The sequence below is a fragment of the Moschus berezovskii genome, chromosome 9 (assembly GCF_049115385.1).
Source record: "Moschus berezovskii isolate FMDL1 chromosome 9, NW_MosBer_1.0, whole genome shotgun sequence".
In the NCBI taxonomy this organism is placed as follows: domain Eukaryota; kingdom Metazoa; phylum Chordata; class Mammalia; order Artiodactyla; family Moschidae; genus Moschus; species Moschus berezovskii.
In genome coordinates, this window is record NC_142468.1 from 58,073,586 (window position 1) to 58,093,266 (window position 19,681).

Consider the following 19,681-nt stretch of genomic DNA (forward strand, 5'->3'; position numbering starts at 1 on the left):
TCTCAGTGGCACTGCTGATTAGATCTGGGACCACCACTAACTGGCTGTGAGACTTCAAGCAAGTTATTAAACTTCTGAGGGGGCATTTCCAACCTCATTAAAATGAATTTGACTACATGATCTTAGGTTCCCTCTAGCTCTAGAATGTCTTGCCCTAGTTGGGCAATTCTTCATAAGAAAACAATCATGTGTTTAGAATCACAGGCATCAATACAGCAGACATTAAAGGTCAACTTCCCTACCTGAGAAGACTAAGGGGCATCACCCCAGGGGACTCAGATGCAGGCACCGTTTCTGTGTCAGTGACTGGAGTCGTGGCAGTTGTGGTGTCCTCCAGGGAGCTGCTCATAAAGGAAGTTGTACTTGAGGCTGATGGGCTGGTGGTAACTGGGGTCTGTGCCTGTTGGGCCTGGTCACTTTCTTCAGCTTGTTGATCAATCTCTATAAACCAAGGTTATAGTTAGACAGTAGTAAGGATTTTTTTTTAAGTGATAAGGAAATGGGAAACTTTTAATTTGGAAAGTTTCTAAGTACATTTCATAAGTATCAATTTCTGTGAAGGATTTACAGAAAAAAATGTTCTTCTATATATACATTCTTATATTCATTATTGTGGGGATTTCCAGGTAGCTCAGTGGTAAAGAATCCACCTGTCAATGCAGGAGATGCAAGAGATCCAGGTTTGATCCCTGGGTCAGGAAGATCCCCTGGAGTAGGAAGTGGCAACACACTCCAGTATTTGTGCCTGGAAAATTTCATGGACAGAGGAGCCTGACGGGCAATAGTCCACGGTACCACAAAGAATCAGACACAACTGAATATACATTCATTATTGTTTTGTTATCATAGCCTCTTTGCTGACATTACTTTGCTGAAGAAGGTCTGTCTAGTCAAAGCTATGGCCAGTAGTCATGTATGGATGTGAGAGTTGAACTATAAAGAAAGCTGAGCACCAAAGAATTGATGCTTTTGAACTGTGGTGTTGGAGAAGACTCTTGAGAGTCCCTTGGACTGCAAGGAGATCAAACCAGTTCATCCTAAAGGAAATCAGTCCTGAAAGTCACTGCAAGCACTGATGCTGAAGCTGAAGCTCCAATACTTGGGCCACCTGATGCAAAGAACTGACTCATTGGAAAAGATCCTGATGCTGGGAAAGACTGAAGGCAGGAGAAGAAGGGGACAATAGAGGATGAGATGGTTGGATGGCATCACCAACTCAATGGACATGAGTTTGAGCAAGCTCCGGGAGTTGGTGATGGACAGGGAGGCCTGGCATGCTGCAGTCCATGGGGTCACAAAGAGTCAGACACGACTAAGGAATGAACGGAACTGAACTGATTATTGCCTCTATAGACAATAATGTAACAAGCTCTTGTAATTACTCATTTCTTACTTGAGAGAAGGTACTCTTTCACTTATTCTTGCAAGATTTAACCAGAGGTTCTCTAAGGATCATTAAAACTGTGTTTCCTTAGCAGTTTGATTTTGATGTCTATCTTTAGTCTTCAAACAACAAAGATGAAGATATGTAAATACAAGAATAAAAACCTAGGCAGAAACTCCCAAGTTATAAAAAAGGACAATGCCTCACAAAATAAACTACTCTTAAGGGTTTTTTTTTTTTTTCTTATGTTAAAATGTCTAAGGGCTTATAAAGCATTTGCAATTTTTTCTTATCTGGTAAGGGAACTTACAAATAAACATAATCAAGATAGCAGTTGTTACAAATAGCTAGCTAATTCTATTCAGTTTGTGACGTGACCAGCTACTTTTCATAATCATGATCTTAACAACTCCTGTTTATATGCACCATACACCTCTCTCTGCCTATTTACTATCTAAGCTAAAGAAGGAAGAAGGGGAATAAGGGAAAACAAAAAAGAAGAGGAAGTGGGAGGGAAGGAAGGGGAAGAAAAGGAAGCACCATGAAGGTAGGTGACTTTGTTTTGTTCACTGCTGACTCCCCCAAATCCAGAAGGGTACCTAGCATACTGTAGGTACTCAATAAATATTTACTAAATGATTTCATTTTTATTCTCAGAACTCTTATTATCCCCAAAGGTGAGGATAAAAGATAAACAAGGATTTTTACACACAATATACAGCCTATGAAAGTAGAACTTTTAGAAAGTCCTTTAAAATATCTCTGAAAGCTATCAGAATAATATATATATATATTGAATCAGACCAATAAATACGTGAGTACCTTTTGTGGCATGAGTTAGATTTCAATTTTACAAAATGTAATAATTATTAACTTTCAATACTTCCATAAGTTAAAAATAAAAAATTATAGGTATAGGCACACCTCGGAGATACTGTGGGTTTGGTTCCAGATCATTGCAATAAAGCAAATATTGCAATAAAGTGACTTTTTGATTTCCCAGTGCAGAAAAAATTATGTTTACACAATAGTCTAATGAGTGAGCAACAGCATTATGTCTAAAAAACAAAAACCAATGTACATACCTTAACTAAAAAATACTTCATTGTTAAAAAATGCTAACCATCATCTAAGCCTTCAGCAAATCACAGTAGCAACATCAAAGATCACTGATCACAGATCACCATAAGAAATACAGTAATGATGAAAAAGTCTGAAATGTTGTGAAAATTACCAAAATGTGACAGAGACAAAGCAAGCAAATGCTGTTGGAAAATGGCACTGAAAGACTTGCCTAACCCAGAGTTGCCACAAATCTTCAATGTGTAAAAAATGCAGTATCTCCAAAGTGCAATAAAAAGAGGTATGCCTGAAGACAGATGGTTATTAATATAAAGAAACAGAAAGGAACTGTCTCCCTTGCAAAGGAAAAAATACTGTGAAAACTTTTTGGCCAAAAAGATTTATGAATCACTTACAGAACATATCACTTCTGACAATTATGAGTAACTTCAACAGCACAAAGCAAAAATTTTTTAAAAATCAGATAACTTACCTTGCTTAATTTTGCCCCCAAATTGGTCTTCCAAAAGCCCATGGACCACTAATTTATAGATCATGGCTTGAGCTCGTTCCAGATCTGCTAATCCCAGTGCTCTCTTTATGGGTGACCGCATGACCGCTCGCTTCACCATGTGGCGCATCAAAAACTGAAGGGCTGCGCGCATCTCCACGTCTTCATGAACAACTGGAGAGCTCGCACAGTCTGAGTTGTGGCCATTTTCAGCCAGAACTTTTGGTATCAGCAACAGTTCAGCATATTTACTACAGCCAAGAAGAGCACTGAGTGATTTCATAGCACCGAGGTAGAGATAGGAGAGCTGGACTGCTCTGATTTCTGACTGGGCTATGTCATGGTTTTTGGACATGTGTTCATGATTTTTTCTTTTTCCTTCTGTTATCTGATGTTGGGATTCCACACCTGGCACTGCTGAATCTAAAGAAAATGAAGCTATTTCGTTTTCTGATTTGGAGCTTGTGGTACCCTTAACATCATCAGATGTTAAGCCCGTTCGTGTATCTAAAGCAGATTCACTCTCAATTTTCTGTTCAACATCCCCTTTCTCCTCAGATTCATGTCGGTGTTTCTTTTCATGTCGCTTCGTGCTCTGTTTGCCCATATCTTCATGAATGCCAGTCAGATATGTGAGGTCCAGCAACACAGAAGCTGTCAGGCCTCGAAATCGTGCCACGTCAAAAGGAAGTGGTTCACAGGGTTCCAGATTATACAATGGAGTATCACTAGGCGACCAAAAAGTTGGGAAGCTTTAATAAAGATCAGAATGACACAGGAAGAAGCAAGTGAGGGATAGACAAGAGGAAGGTATAGAAAATAATGTAGACAAAATAAGATGTATCAAAACAGAGAATAAATTACACAAACTAGAGAACTCATTACAAACAGAAAAATGAATCTATTATGAGAAAAATGAGGAGATGTGATGTTAAACGCAAAAGCAATGAGATGTTCCTGTGCCTTCAAATATGAATATTCATTATTATATGACATAAGTCAGGGACTAGCAAAATTTCTATAAAGAGCCAAATAGTAAATATTTTAGGACTTGGAGGCCACATAGTCTCTGTTGCAACTTTTCAACCCTGGCATCATTGTGTCAAAGCAGTCACTGATATACCTGAATGAACGCTCGTGGCTATTTAACAGGAGCTGGGCCAGGTGTGGTTTGCCAATCCCTAATGTGAGCCGTTCAGAAAGTTTGTACAATAAATCTAGCTTATTATATGGGTAATGGCCATTTATAAACTATTCCAGATTAAGACTTTGTTTCATTCAGAAAAATTACCTCGCAGTCTTCAATAAATGCTTTCAAGTTAGTTTAAGCAAAAAGATGACTACATATTTCCTAATATGCAGCAAGAATTCCAAAATGCTACAGCCATTAATAAAGAACTGAAATAGAAAGCTTTAGCAAGTATACAAAGTTTGGTGGCATACATTTGTTCTATTAACCTAAATTTTGGTTCCAGCTTAACCTACTCTTATTTTCTCTTTGGGTCATTTTTCTTATTAATATTTGTTTTAATTTAATCATTTTGCTTTATTGTATGCATCTTAGTAAGGCATCATAAATCCTTTCCAAAACAAGGCAAAGAATAAAAGAAAACGTAGATACTTTCACAAGTAAAATTTTCATTGTTTTCTTAGCTTGGAGTCCATTAATTCCTGAAATTGTGTGTAAACTCACATGTGTTTATTTTTCAGCTGAAAGGGTCCATAGCTATCATTACATAACAGTACCACCTCCAAAAAATACTGAAGAACCATTGTTTTTTATATTGTCCCATGTCATATTAATAATGGAATCACTTTAAGCAGTATAATGAACAGTTACATAATATCATCAATAAATCCATGTTTTCAAATGATACAATTATGCAGTCATTAGTTAAGTGAGTCCCCTTATTAACTGAAATACTTCACATACTTCCTTTTAAACATACGAAGTTTCTATCTCACTCAAATTCTACCTGATTCTAAACACATCTAAATGCTTTTAAGCACACAATTTGTGCCAAATAAACATAATTTTTATACCTATCAAAAATGTTGCACACTGACGGTATAGAAATATATGCTTTAAAAAAAAGCAAGAATATTTTAAAATAACAGATAATACAAAACCTAATTTTAATCACTCAAACGTTACCATCCTACATTCAAAGCCTTCCTATATAAAATGGAACTAAGAGATCTATCTGCTGTTTGGCTTTTTTTCTGTCCCAATGTGTAATGGAAATGATTAAAAAGCAGGAAGTTAAATGAAAAATAGACACAAGGATCCTACTTAATCTAAACTACTGAGCTTACCATTTTTTTTCACAAAACAAAGTAAAAACTATATATTTTACAAACCACTAGTATTTTCAAGCGGAGCAGGCAATGGCAAGCCACTCCAGTACTCTTGCCTAGAAAATCCCATGGACGGAGGAGCCTGGTAGGCTGCAGTCCATGGGGTTGCTACGAGTCGGACATGACCGAGTGACTTCACTTTCATTTTTCACTTTCACACATGGAGAAGGAAATGGCAACCCACTCCAGTGTTCTTGCCTGGAGAATCCCAGGGACGGGGGAGCCTGGTGGGCTTCCGTCTATGGGGTCACACAGAGTCGGACACGACTGAAGTGACTTAGCAGCAGCAGTATTTTCAAGGAACACAAGTTTGGGAAATACCCCTTTAGCAAATTAATAGTACTCATACCCAGATGTACGAAAAATATTATTTTAAAAAGTTAATTGGCGGCTCACCTAAAATACATAATTACTCACTGTCCATACGCAATAGCAAATTTCACCAATAAATACTCATTTGCTAACAGTGTAACTCAACAAATCATACCTGATGGTAATTTCTGCTTCATCCCATTGGACTTTGGCAGACGTGCTACCCTCTTTGACCACTCCCAGTAGCGTGGCATGGCGCCCAGTTTGCTTGTGAACACACCGACCTCCGACTCTAAGACCAGCATCAACTCCTCCTATCACTGCCAGCACAGGCCACACCTCTATGCAAAGGGTCCTCAGCTGCGGTTCTGACAGGTCAGCAAGGCCATGCCTACTGTGTTTACCTTTCTCTTCCTCTTTGTTTTCCTTTTCTTCTCTCATTTCATTTTCCTCTCGGCTTTGAACCGAGCGGCTTTTCTTTAGCTTCTGACCTGATTCTTTAATACATATCTTAATTTTGTGTAGCCTTTCCATCATTTTTTTGTTAATGCAGTAAGTCCAACGGTCTGTTCGATGAAGGATACGAATAAGCTGAATAGTGGCCTCTGCCAGCACTGCAGCTACTGGACTACAAATAGGATCTCCTGGAAGGAGGTCTCGTGGTGTGCCACGCATCTGCATATCACAAATTTTCACCTATAAAAGAAAAGAGGGTGGCAAATGTGTGATTATTAATAGTTGTCCTAAACTATTAATTCTATAAATCACAAAACTACAAATCTAGCACATGTAATCCCATGTGGAACTAGTATTTGGTCTCCTGATATATGTGTACTGTACTATTGGCCCTCAATAAGGAGTGAGCAAGTATTACAGCTCTACTAAAGTCAGTAGCAGTATGGTCCTGAGAAATAAGTTACCCTGTCATTTAAACCTTCTACAGCCTGTTAGGAGGAGTGCTGTTGTGGTCACTCAAAAGACAGGTACAGACCAAGGTGTATGTGATTCAATTTGCTGTGCAGTGCTTATTCGCTCAGGCATGTCCAACTCTTTGTGACCCCCATGGACTGTAGCTCCTCCGTCCGTGGGGATTCTTCAGGCAAGAATACTGGAGTGGGTTGCCATGCCCTCCTCCAGGGGATCTTTCCAACCTAGGGATCAAACCCAGGTCTCCTGCACTGCAGGCGGATTCTTTACCATCTGAGCTATCAGGGAAACCTTAGTTCCCACTCCAAAAGTCTTGACTTCACTCTAATCTTTAAGACTCCAGAATAATAATGAGTCCTGGGACCATCTTATATTGTTTCAGAGGCACAAAGATAAACTCACAAGGTTATAAAATTGGTCACACATTTCAAATAAGACATAGAGGTTAAAAGAAGAGAAAGACCTGGGTTCAAATCTTAACTCTGTGTAATCTTCAGAAATTATTTACTCTCTCTAAACCTCAGCTTTTTCATCTGAAAAAAAACCTGACACTAATACCTGTATCTACCTCTTACTATATTAAAGATTAGACCATGCATATAAAATGCTTATCAGCACTTTGCTGTGTGCCAGACACACAGTAAATATTAAAAAAAATATTAACTATTATTAGTATTGTTTCTATCAGAGTCTGAAGTCAGACAACGCTTCTGGGTAGAATAAACTGATTGATATAAAACCTACCTAAGGTTAAATTAATTCCTTCAAGTGTCACAGATGTTACAGAGCAATAGGCCATCATTCTAACCAGAACATACTAAGAACCTGCTCTAGGCTACAAGAATATCACCAGGGAAAGGGATAAAAAGCAGGTACTGGGGTGCCTGTTTATTTCATTTCCAATTCAGTTTTGTTGGCCACCTGGCTCAAGAAGCAGTTCCACTATCTCACGAGTAGCTAGCTTGAAATTATACCTCCTTGAAAAAAATTTTTAATATATTTAAAAGGCCAGAATAAATTATAACTTTCATGGTTAGAATTTACCAAATCTAGCATTTTCATCACAGATGTACGATATGTGAGACAGCTTGACAACTTCCTATTAAAAAATAACTAGAAATTCTGGAGACCAGACCTAGGCTATACTACATCCTCAAGTAAAAGGATGGGGTAGAAAACAAATCAATCCTCACAGTGAGACCACAAAGAAGTTTCTCTCTGTGTGGGTTTTAGATTAGGAGGAAAGAAAGTTTTAGTAAGAGGGTATCACTTTAATACTGTTCCGAGGACTTAGGGTTCAAATTTACACCATCTACAGGGTCTGAAAACCCTCAGTGGAATGAATGAAAGGCAGCTTCCCCATCATAACTGAAACTTCCATTATTCACAGAATAGTATCTGACTACACTGAGGTTATTTTTAGATTCCTCTCATAGGCACAACTGCCAATGAACCAGATTATCCCTAAGCTATTTCCTGTAATTCCGATAATCCCACGTATGCTTGAACGTTGATTCACTATATTCAAATTACCAGAATATCAAAATAGTCCCTTAAAAAAGAATAAAGGTAATTTTAAAAAATAATCTAACCTTCTTCTGGAAGAGTAAATTTACGTGAGAAGGTACTTCTAATGGTAGAAATAGCTTCTTGTACCTATAAACTCTGTATGATTTTAACAAATATTAATAAAAAATAACAAATATTCTTCATGCTTAATTATGAAGGTCTAAGGTTTCATTACCTTTTCCCCTGGGTTGCTACTATAGAACATTACGCATGGGTACAACTCTGCTGCATCCACATCTTCAAAAGCTAATTTGGGTTCCTATAGTGTGGCACAGGTGATGGGAAAAAAAAGAAATAAAAATATGCTTTAAAATTGATAATACCCAATACATATTAAGATTCAAAGCTCTTACGAGATACAGTATGTTACTAGATTCAAATCTCAATTATCCTTGCTAACCAAGGAAATTCCACATATAATAAATGATCTTAATTTGTTCCTCTGTTACAACTGTTTTATTGGGATTTTACTAGTGTCTTTTTGGGTTTTTTTGGTGCTGATAAATATTATAAGAACCAAAAGGATTAGAGAAAAAGCAGAGAAGAGCAAATAATCTGTAAACTGAATAGCTAGCACTAACTAAGTCAAGGATAAGTAAAAAGAAAAACTCTATGACATAAATCACAGCAAGATCTTTTTTGGTCCAATTCCTAGATTAATGAAAATAAAATAAGCAAATGGGACCTAATAAAACTTAAAAGTGTTTCCATAGTAAAGGAAACCATAAGCAAGACAAAAAGACAGCCCTCAGAAGGGGAGAAAATATTTGCAAATGAAGCAACTGACAAAGGATTAATCTCCAAAATATACAAACAGGGCATGCAGTTCAAAATTAAAAAAAAAAAGATCAAGAAATGGGCAAAAGCAATCTGGCATTCTGTGATGACTGGGAGGGATGGGATGGGGAGAGGGGAGGGAGGGGATGTATGTTTAATTATGGCTGACTCTCACTGTACGTCAGAAACCAACACAACATTGTAAAAATTAAAAAAACAAAAAAGAGTTCAGGAAAAAAATGGGCAGAAGACTTAAATAGACATTTCTCCAAAGAAGACATACAGATAACCAACAAATACACGAAAAGATGCCCAACATCACTAACTATTAAAGAAACACAAATCAAAACTACAATGAGGTATCACCTCACACTGGTCAGAATGGCCATCATCAGAAATCTACAAACAACAAATCCTGGAACCTGAGGCATAGGACGGGGTGGGAGATGGAAGGGAGGTTCAAGAGGAAGGGGACATATGTATACTTATAGCTGATTCATGTTGCTATCTGGCAAAAAACCAACACAACATTGTAAAGCAATTATCCTCCAATTAAAAATCAGAAAAAAGAATACATGAGAAAGCTGAGACCCTGGAGAAAAAAAAATGCTTGAGAGGGTATAGAGAAAAGGGAACCTCATACACTGCTAGTGCGAATATAAATTGATACAGCCACTATAGAGAACAGTATGGAGGTTCCTTGAAAAACTAAACCTGGAACTACTATATGACCCAGCAATCCCACTATCAGGCATATACCCAGTGTTATGGGGGTTCCTCTATGGGTTACTTTCCTTCAAATTTATGACTTTGTTATTCTTTCTGCTTATGATCTTAAAAGGAAACATTTTAAGCAAACAAAAAGACACATGAACCCCAACCTTCACTGCAGCACTATTTGCAATAGCCAGGACAGGGCAGTAACCTAAATGTCCATCATCAGAAGAATAGATAAAGAAGATGTGGGACATACATATGAAATATTATTTGGTTATAAAAAAGCATGAAATAAGGTTATTTGCAGAGACATGGATGGACCTAGAGACTGTCATAAAGAATAAAGTCAGAAAGAGAAAAGTAGATAGCATACATTAATGCACATATATGTAATCTAGAAAAGTGGTATAGATGCAAAGCAGAAACGGGAACACAGATGTAGAGAACAAATGTATGGATACCAAGGAGGAAAGGGTAGCGGAGGGAAGAATCAGGAGGCTGGAATTGACATATTTACACCTCTGATAATATGCATAAAATAGATAACTAATATAAAAAAGAAAACAAAACAAGCAATGCCTCTGAATAAGTTTCAGTACCTCTCCATTCTTCCCAAAGGAAATGGTCCTGGCTTCCATGTCTAACACACAGGTAATGAAATCTCCTTGAGTAAAGCTGGATAACGTCAGAGTCTGTTCTCCGTTGTGATAGAGGTTACCACTGTAGGCCCGATAGAGCCACATATCCGAGGTAGTACGGTGGTTAAAGTCATGTACTGGCCAACGAGAAACTCCAACACACGTGCCTTCATTACCTCTGTTTTCCTTCACAATGTAAAACTAAAATCAAGTGGCAATGTTCACTAATATTCAAAAAAACTTTTTTATATACCATTAACCATATAAAGCAATACTGAGGAATATGTTTATAAAGAATTAAGCCTTTATGAGAATACAAGTTTATTTTTAGCTTAAGTGAAAATAACACACAAAGGAAACAATTTCACCATGTTTTAAAGATTTTAAGGCAAATTTAATATTTACCATGTAGTACATGAGTATTTATTTGAAATAAACAATTTTAATTTACATCTTAATTATGAAGTTGAGAAAGTACATCAAGTCCAGAAAATTTTTAACAGACAGCTTCAATTCTTTATATACAAAATTTCTAATTACTCTCTTATGTATACTTTTGTTCAGAAAAGAGTTAATATAGCAGGCTTGAGACTGCTCTCTTTAAAAAGGCATGCTTATAACAGTGGCCCCTTAGCAAGTACCTGGTAACTCGACTGGTAAACAGTTTCCTACACTGTTACAAAACTTTTCCTAACTGACTGAAGCAGCTTACCAGGACAAGAATGTTTGAACAATGTAGTTTACAATGAACATGAACTTTCCTTTTGGGAGTCTGGACTTTGAGCACATGCCAGGCAGAGGGTACCTTCATTACCAGTCTCCAGTAAAAATCTTGGGAACCAAGTCTCTAATGGGCTTCCCTAAAACATCACACACATGTTGCTGTATTTTGTTGGTGGGACAAGTGTGTGGTCCATGTGACCCTTCGTGGCATGGAGAAAACATAAGGAAGCCTGAACATGTACTCCTCTAGATGCTTCCTGTGTCTCTTCCCCTTATTATCTGGCTATATATCCTTACCACCTGTTATAGAAAACCCCAGACATCATGAATACAATGATATACTGAGTCCTATGAGTCCTTCTACCAAATCTTTGAACACAGGGGTAATCTTCAGGATCTCCAACACAGTAGTGGCAATATGAGCTTCACTAGAACAACTCTAAATCATTAAAATATAAGTACATATTTGGGAACAAGAGAGAACTGGGGAAAGAGAAAACTCTAATGTCTATGGGGTTACACTTTATGAAACAGAAGGTGAGTGGTTATCTATTGTGAGAGACAAAAGTTACCCATGGAATTCAAAAGTAATAGAGTCAACCACAGGAGGGTTGGCTCACTGGATCCCCTGGCTGCTTTTGGCCCTGTTAAGTGAGGGGAAGAGAGCAGAAAGTGTTGTTTTCCTCTCTAGGTGGGAAGTGAAAGGGTCTAAACATTCCCACACATGGGCTTTGGATGGGCCAAAGAATAAAAATAAGTGTGCAGTTGCTCTCTCCTCCAGGTGGCAAGAGAAAAAGTTCAAAAATCCCTGAGGTGTGTTTTGGGTAGATCAAAAATATTAGAAGTGTATGTTGCTCTTTCCTCCAAATAAGAAGAGATAAGGTATTTAAGTCAGTTCCCACAGTGGAGCAAAGATTTAAAAAGAAGAAAGGAAGGAATGGGAGGGAAGGGAAGGGATGGGAGGTAGGGAGGGGAGGAAAGGAAGAGATGAGAGAAAGTTGGGGGGGGGGGTAGAGGGAGAGAGAGAAGAAAAGGAACTACTCCAGCAATTTTCTTCAGCCTAGAAGCTGCCACTACTATACTAGTACCCCAGTCCAACCAATTAACCTTGTAAATCCTAAATTTACTGCTAGGGGTCTAAGTAAACTTGAGATCTGAGAGGAAAGTAAATTTTACAAAACAGCTTCATTTCGTGGCTACTGCATCTGGATGTATAATAAAAGATAGTGTAAAATGTTATATGGTGTAACTTCATAAATACTAAGAGATCAAAGTAGTAAGTGAAAGCTGCAGAGGAAAAATGTTAGTGGCACACAACTTCCCTGCTTTTTGCTCCTGGCGAGTAGATTGGAATTTAAATTCTTTGAGTAATGGAAACAAAACAAGCCTCTATAACTAACAATTTTTTGTTATGATATTTGCCTATCAGAACCACGAGAACAAAGGGAAACAAAATAAAGAGTGGCAATCTTTAAAAAGCAGTTGTTAGTTGCCAATTAGTTCCTGTAAAATCAGATGTCTGACCTTTAGAGTCAGACCTCTAGATTTTCTAGCCTGCAATGAGTATTTCTGAGTAAGTAAATCAAATCTATACTTTAAGAAGGCAAAAAGACCTTAATCACTTAGACTTAAAATGAAGCTGTCTGATCCTGCAGTATTTAGGTTTTACTGCTACCCCCAAAAGTTGCTAGTTTTATTATAGAAGCCTCAATTCACAGCTTCCAACCGCTTGGAACAGCCTCTAAGTTAAAACCTGATACTCTCTACTATGGGTTGTTTCAACTCAACATGAGCTGTGTTCAACTAAAAGTAGGTACCAGACCAAAAAATCAAACGTTGGGACTGTTAAAGATTTAATTGGTGTAGCCATAAACTGAAAACATCGTGGATTCTAGCTGGACTGCCCAGGATTCTTATATATGCTCCTGGGAAAGGGCTTGTTCTTTTGATAGTCATCTAACTTGAGCTGCTGATTGGCTTTCTATTTCTGACATAGAAACTGATTACATTCTTAACTTCTGTTCTTCCTGAAACCTGAAAGTTGGAGGAGGGCATACTATAGGGCACATGATCCCTCTCGTCCACTCTTGTAACAGATGGACTCTTGACTTCTTCTTGTGGATGTCCTATTGCTACTGACTTTTTCTGTTCAGCTTTTTGAACTAGTCACAGTTTCAACAACAGACTGATAGCTTGATTCTATGTCTGATACACAGGCCGTAGTAAGACAGATTATTAAATGAAGCTCTCCCCAGAAAAAGATGGATCTTTCCTAGGCTGCTCACTGGATAAATGGTTAGGATAGAAGAGACAGATGGTGTGAAAAACTATTTTTTAATTGGGATTTTGTCCTGACAATTCCTAACATTTCTGGTTAGGAATAAAAATGTTTTTATTAAAAAAAATTTTTGTGTGTGTGAAAATTCTTTTGTCCCTATTGCTTCTAACCCTTCTGGACAAAAGGGCTAGATGAAGATAAAAAATGATTTTAAAAAATGTGAAGTTATAATTACTAAATGAGAAATATTGATTTTAGAATAAGGTAAGTGGGGAGGGAACCCAGGCCCCAGGAAGTGTGGAAGAATAGAGATGGCATAAATGATCACCATTTTTCACAACTGTTCCTCCTCCTGGGGGAGGGGGCGGAACGAGGGAAAGCCATGCTGCTGAGAAGGTGGTTTTGAACACTTTAAATTCAAACTGGCTTCTGAGCCTCCCATTATACCTAACAGGCTATATGAAGCAGGGGGTGACTCCAGGTCCTGTAATTTCCACAGAACACCTCCAGATGTCATGTCGTGTCCGACTCTGTGCAACCCCATAGACAGAAGCCCACCAGGCTTCCCCATCCCTGGGATTCTCCAGGCAAGAACACTGGAGTGGGTTGCCATTTCCTTCTCCAATGCATGAAAGTGAAAAGTGAAAGTGAAGTCGTATCCGACTAGTAGCAACCCCATGGACTGCAGCCTACCAGGCTCCTCCATCCATGGGATTTTCCAGGCAATAGTACTGGAGTGGGGTGCCATTGCCTTCTCCGATCCACGCTCTTGAGGCAGATAAAACAATATCGCAAACAAACAGAACTATTTAACCAACTTGCTTCAGATAGTCCCTCTGAAACCAAGAACTCAACTAAATTATTTAGACTGCAGTGAGAAAATAAGGTGGGAGGCCCCCTGATAGGAGATCACATTGGGGTCCTGTTAAGTTGTTCTGCCTGACTACTATACATCTTATAAACTCTTCATCTCCAAGGCCAAGGATACCACATACAACCTCTGGAATTACATTTTTCTGTGTACATGCCCATTCTGAGTCCTGGACTGGCCAGAGTAGTGCTGTGCTAAATTTATGGGAAAAGCCACATGACTTTTTAAGATAGATCTTTTTGATTAATAAGATTTATTTTAACTGGCTAAGTCTAAGACCTCTGAAGTCAACACTATAGGCTGGTCTCACCCTGCTGTCTGAGGTCCTACCAGATAATAACATTAATTTTATTGTAAAAACACTGTGGCCAAGAGCCAAGGAGGTAGACTGTGCAATCAAAAGAAGTAACACAATAGGACTGCTATCCTTAGAAATGTCTGCTTGCAATGTTGGTCCTTGGATGGCACCTGGGGACTAGACTGATAAATACTTCGCCACACTGATACAAAGTTTCCCTAACTGATAAAGGTGGCTCCCCGGGCTTAGACTGTACGATAATATGGTTTATGCTAAAAAGCTACTTTCCCTCTGGGAATCTAAAATTTTAGTCTATGCCAGATGGAGAGTATGTGACTAGCATCCAGTAAAAATCTCGGCCACTCAGTCTCTAATGTGCTCTCCCAGGAAGAAACATCACACATATGTTATTGAATTTTCATTGCTGGGGATGCACTGTGTGACTTCTCATGGAAGAGATGATCATGATTTTTCAACTATATATTAAAAACATTTTTGAAAGAGTTACAAAATAATACAGGGTTCTTGTATATCCTTCACTGAGCTTCCATTTATGTTACAGAGTACTAGAACTTTTACATAAGATGATTTTGTAATAGTCTTTCCATTTTTTAAAAAATAATAATCTAGGAGGAAAAGACTAAAAGATAAAACGTATTTAATAATTACTTAGAATTCTACGCACCTTCCACTGATAGCACCCAGAAGTTACTCCAGTTGATGCCAATCCATATCCTTTTCCTCCACTGCCATGAGTTAAAATCTGTCCATTTTCCACTATGCAACACTGAGCTTTCTCTGGGTCAAAGGATACTTCTTGTATAGGAAGATTCTCATCTTCTTCCTCTAACTCTCCCTGCTTCTACCAGAAAAGAAACAGAGTCAGTATTTTAAAGTAACTCAGATCTCAGTTAATAGATATTCTAAGACTCTTTGGTTTGATTCCACAAGTATTTATTATCTACTATATACCAGTTACTGTCCAGGCGATGGGAACACAAGCATAAATGTGGCATGGTCCCTGCCCCACAAAGAGCTTATAGCTCAGTCAGGCAAAAGAGAGACAAATAACAAGTACTGCAGTGAGAGAATAAAAGAAGTTACATGACAGGTATAGCAGAAACATAAAAGTGTAAGTTTCTAACCATGCTTGGGAAGGATAAGGTAAGCATTCAAAAGAGAATGACTTCTGACCTCAATCCTGAATGATAAGAAGACATTAAGCAGCTGATCAAAGAAAAAGAAATTTAAGGCAGTATACACAGCATGTGTCAAGGCACAGAACTGAAACAGAATTCACTGATCAGCATTCACTGATTTAACATAATTGCAAGCAGTATTGAAGATCTGGAGGATGAGACTGAAAGAGAATAAGGAACTAGGAACAAAATCATGGAAGGCATTCTAAGTTTGATCTTTAGACAACGGAATTTCTACATAGAATGATTTATATAGAAGAACTCTGATCAGATCTATGTTTCATAAACATTGTTGTACCAGGAGTACACAGGATGAAAACAGAGAGAACAATCAGGAGTTTACTGCAAGAGTTCAGGTAAGAAACACTGACAATGTGAAAGTCCTTCATTTACTCAATGAGGATTTATTAAGCATCTGCTGTGTACTAGACACTATACCAAGTCCTATATATTCAGCAATATACTGGATAGATAAGGTCTCTGCTCACATAGAGCTTATATTTTAGAAGGTGGAGACAGAAAAGAAACAAGAAAATATTAGGTGATAAATCCTACGCAGAAATTAAAACAGGTGATGTTTGTGGCAGAGTATGTGGCAACTGACTCTAGATTGTGGATTAGGAATCTGAAGAAGTGATCATTAAGTCAAGACATGAATAATATGCTGACTTCTGAGAAACATATCTGAGGGAAGTATTCTAGGTAGAAAGAAAGACAGAGCAAAGAATAAAGGAAGGAACAAGCTCAGTGTGTTCAAGAAACAAGAAGAAGGCAAGTTGTTCAGTGTAGTAAGCAGAGGAGATAAAGGATGGAAAATCATTAACTGGAAGGTTTTAAGCAGAGGATCAACATGTTCCAAGTTACCAAGTTAAAAGCTCACACTAGATCCTGTGTAGAGAATGAATTATAGGGAATTAACATGGAATACTGCATAATCCAGGCCAGACATAAGAGTGGCTTGAAGTAGGGTGATGGCAGAGGAATGAGAAGGTGGAAAAATTCAAGTTAAGTATTAACAGAGAAGTTAGCAGGACTTGGAGATTGTATAGATAGAGAAAATGGGGTGTGTGTGATAGACAGGAATCAAGGATGACTGCTTGGTTTTTTGGTTGAGTCACTTACTAAAAAATATGGGAAAGCCTGGGGAAGGAACAGACTATTAACAGAACTAAGGATGCTGCTAAGTATGAGATGCCTGTTAGACTATCATTCAAGTGGCAAGGCAAGTAGAAGATGGGTATGTAAGTCTGGAATTCAGAAAAAAATGTCAAAAATGGGACTAAAGATTTGGTGACCAATGGCAAATGGGTCTGAATAAGGTTTGACGCTAGAGGAAATGAAATGGAAGTAACAGCTGAAGAAAATAAGGGGTCTTAGGACCAAACCTTGGGATATTCCAGCAGTTAGATTAAATAGAAGTGAGAGTCAAAGTGGCAGTCACTCAGTCATGACCAACTCTTTGCGAACCCACGCACTGTAGCCCACCAGGCTCCTCTGTCCATGGAATTCTCCAGGAAAGAATACTGGAATGGGTTGCCATTTCATTCTCCAGGAGATCTTCCCCACCCAGGGACTGAACCTGGGTCTTCTACATTGCAGGCAGATTCTTTACCTGAATCTGCCTCAATGGGAATCTGCCTCAGACCAGGCTTTACCTGGTCTGAGCCACCAGGGAAGCCCTAAAATAGAAGGGGAAGTACAAATAAAAAAGGATGAGAAGAAAACGCCATTGTACTGGGGTAGAAGGAAAACCAGAAAAAGCATGGGATCATGAAAACTAATAGAAAGACTAAGATAGCTAGATGGATGAATTCAAGCAAAAATGATTTAGGAGGTGAAATCAATGAGGTCTAGGGACCACACGGATGGGGATATTAGCAAAGTCTAGAACTCCCAGGAATTCAGGTTTGAAAAGCTAGTTGAATGTTAGTGCCACCAATAAAAATTGGATAGGAGGAAAAGAAGAAAGCTTTGAAGGAAAGACACCTGGGCTATCTATCATTCAAGTATGGAAGGCAATGAATGTAGTGAAAATGGTCATGATTATGACTGAGAAGTCTAGAAAAGCTAAACACAAAACTCTGAGGAACACCAGAATCTGGGATGGAGGCAATGAGAAAGTCACACAAAAGAAGAGATGCCTCCAGAGGGAACCAAGGATTGGCAGAGGGAATCTGGAGAAAGTGATGGTTTGAAAACAAGGGAAGGCTAGAGTTTCCAGAGGTCAAGTAAGTTGGGAGCAAAAAGCAAACCGAGGAGAAGGAAATTCCTCCAGTGGAGAGGGAGAGAGAGTGCAGAGAGGAAACTGAATAACTGATAGAACAATGTCCCTCAAAGAAAAAAGGATCCAGAGACAGGTGGGAAGATATTCACTTGTGCTGTCTAAAAATACCTTTTTGGAAGAATCAGGTACCTGTAATTTTATTTCTTGTTCTTTTTCCTTTATCTGAATAGCATGTTTGGCCTGAGCAATGGGTGTCTCCCACATACAATCTGACAGGAGGGAAAACAGGCGTTCCACAACCTATGTATTGAAAGAAAAAGAATGATAAAATCTGTAAAGGATTATTTAAACTATTTTTAGAAAAGATAAATCATAAGATTAAGTCACCCATGAGATTTAACTATACCAATGTCTGACAGCTACTTTGCATAGATGCAAGCTAAAATGTCATTTTTTGTAAAGATCATTAACCCACTACAGAGTGGGTTCAACTGCCCTCATGTTGCCTCGCTATATGGACCTCTGATGAGGCCGTACAGCCTCACATCTTTCTCTAGACGCCCAAAGAAATTCTGTAAATTTTCCTTTCATTCTGATCTTGAAAATATTCACTATACCACCACTTCTCACATCTCATAACTAATTTCTCTTTCTCTTTGCTTGGAAATGAAAAAACTTTAAAAACAATTACAGAAGTGGAAGTGATAGATGCTACTGAATAAATGACACATTTGCAACTGAAGAGACCGTAAGTTTCAAGTTTGGGTGAATCATGTTGCAGATGTAAAGAATATCTTCTAATAATTTTAAAAATAGAAACCTGGGCCATCTGATCATCTTCTACACCAGATTCACAAGCTGGCAGCACAGCCTCAAGGACATGAAGTGCAAGGAGCCTCGTTCTTAAGTTACCAACGAGAGGAATTCCTGGCGGGGAAAAGAACATTGTCTTATTATAAATGTGACTTAAATTCAAAGTTTAAAAAAACTTCTTGAAAAACATCCTTGAGGCTGTTAAGTATTTAGGATGGAACGGACTTCACTTCAGCACAAGAATTCTGGATTTATTCCATATCCATCAATGTATATGAATATTCATGTTTGTGTTTTCAGTTTTTATGTATATAAACACCTGTGCCAAGTACCATGCTATGCATTTCATATACATTAATAACTGTGTTGATCCTCACAAATCCTACATTATATCCTTATTTTACTGATGAGTAAACAGAGGCTCAGAGAAGTAACTTGAGCAAAGCCACATAGCTCAGTAGAGACAGTAGAATTTTAAATGACACACCTGTTAACCTCTAAAGCTCAGACTTATCATACCCTTTAATTGCTTCTGACTGCATCTATGCCCTGATGGACCTATAGGGTTAGTGGAGAGAAAGCAGTTTGTATTTTTCTAAAACAAACAAAGACAGAGGCAGGATACTGATGCTCTTTTTCCTATCCATTACTATTACTGGGTTGGCCAAAAAGCTCTTTCAGGTTTTTTGCACTGTCTTACAGAAAAATCCGAAATAACTCTTTTGGCCAACCCAATACAACACAACCAGTAGAAATAAATTAATATCTGATTCTTCTTCATTCTGTAAGAACTTACTCAATATTATCATAAGCCTTATTTTATTAAAGGAGAAAAAAAAGCTAGTGAAGTTATACTAGTAAAGAAAAACTAATGGGAAAATGAGTATAAACTTACTGTATATAAGGCTAAGAAGCACAGTTACAGGAAGAATCCTGACTTGAACTACTGATCTGCCAATAGTAGTAACTTGTAAATGGCAGAGCTTTTAAGAAAATAAGACAAAGGTAAGGCCTCTTTTA

At 38.0% G+C, this 19,681-nt stretch overlaps 1 protein-coding gene across 8 annotated transcripts in view; it reads right to left on the bottom strand.

Annotated features, from left to right (window-relative positions):
- HERC1 (HECT and RLD domain containing E3 ubiquitin protein ligase family member 1) overlaps positions 1-19,681 on the bottom strand; it is a 222,225-nt gene that overhangs the window by 64,538 nt on the left and 138,006 nt on the right. For 6 of the 8 annotated variants that reach the window (XM_088839675.1, XM_055435448.2, XM_055435445.2 and 3 more), the window contains exons 32-39: positions 18,669-18,775; positions 18,038-18,148; positions 15,111-15,287; positions 10,217-10,456; positions 8,299-8,382; positions 5,803-6,323; positions 2,940-3,709; positions 243-441 (exon numbers count right to left, since the gene is read on the bottom strand). In XM_088839675.1, the coding sequence (XP_088695801.1) occupies positions 243-441; positions 2,940-3,709; positions 5,803-6,323; positions 8,299-8,382; positions 10,217-10,456; positions 15,111-15,287; positions 18,038-18,148; positions 18,669-18,775 (2,209 nt within the window). The remainder of the gene's footprint in view (positions 1-242; positions 442-2,939; positions 3,710-5,802; positions 6,324-8,298; positions 8,383-10,216; positions 10,457-15,110; positions 15,288-18,037; positions 18,149-18,668; positions 18,776-19,681) is intronic. The other 2 variants (XM_055435446.2, XM_088839676.1) reach the window with 2 other exon arrangements.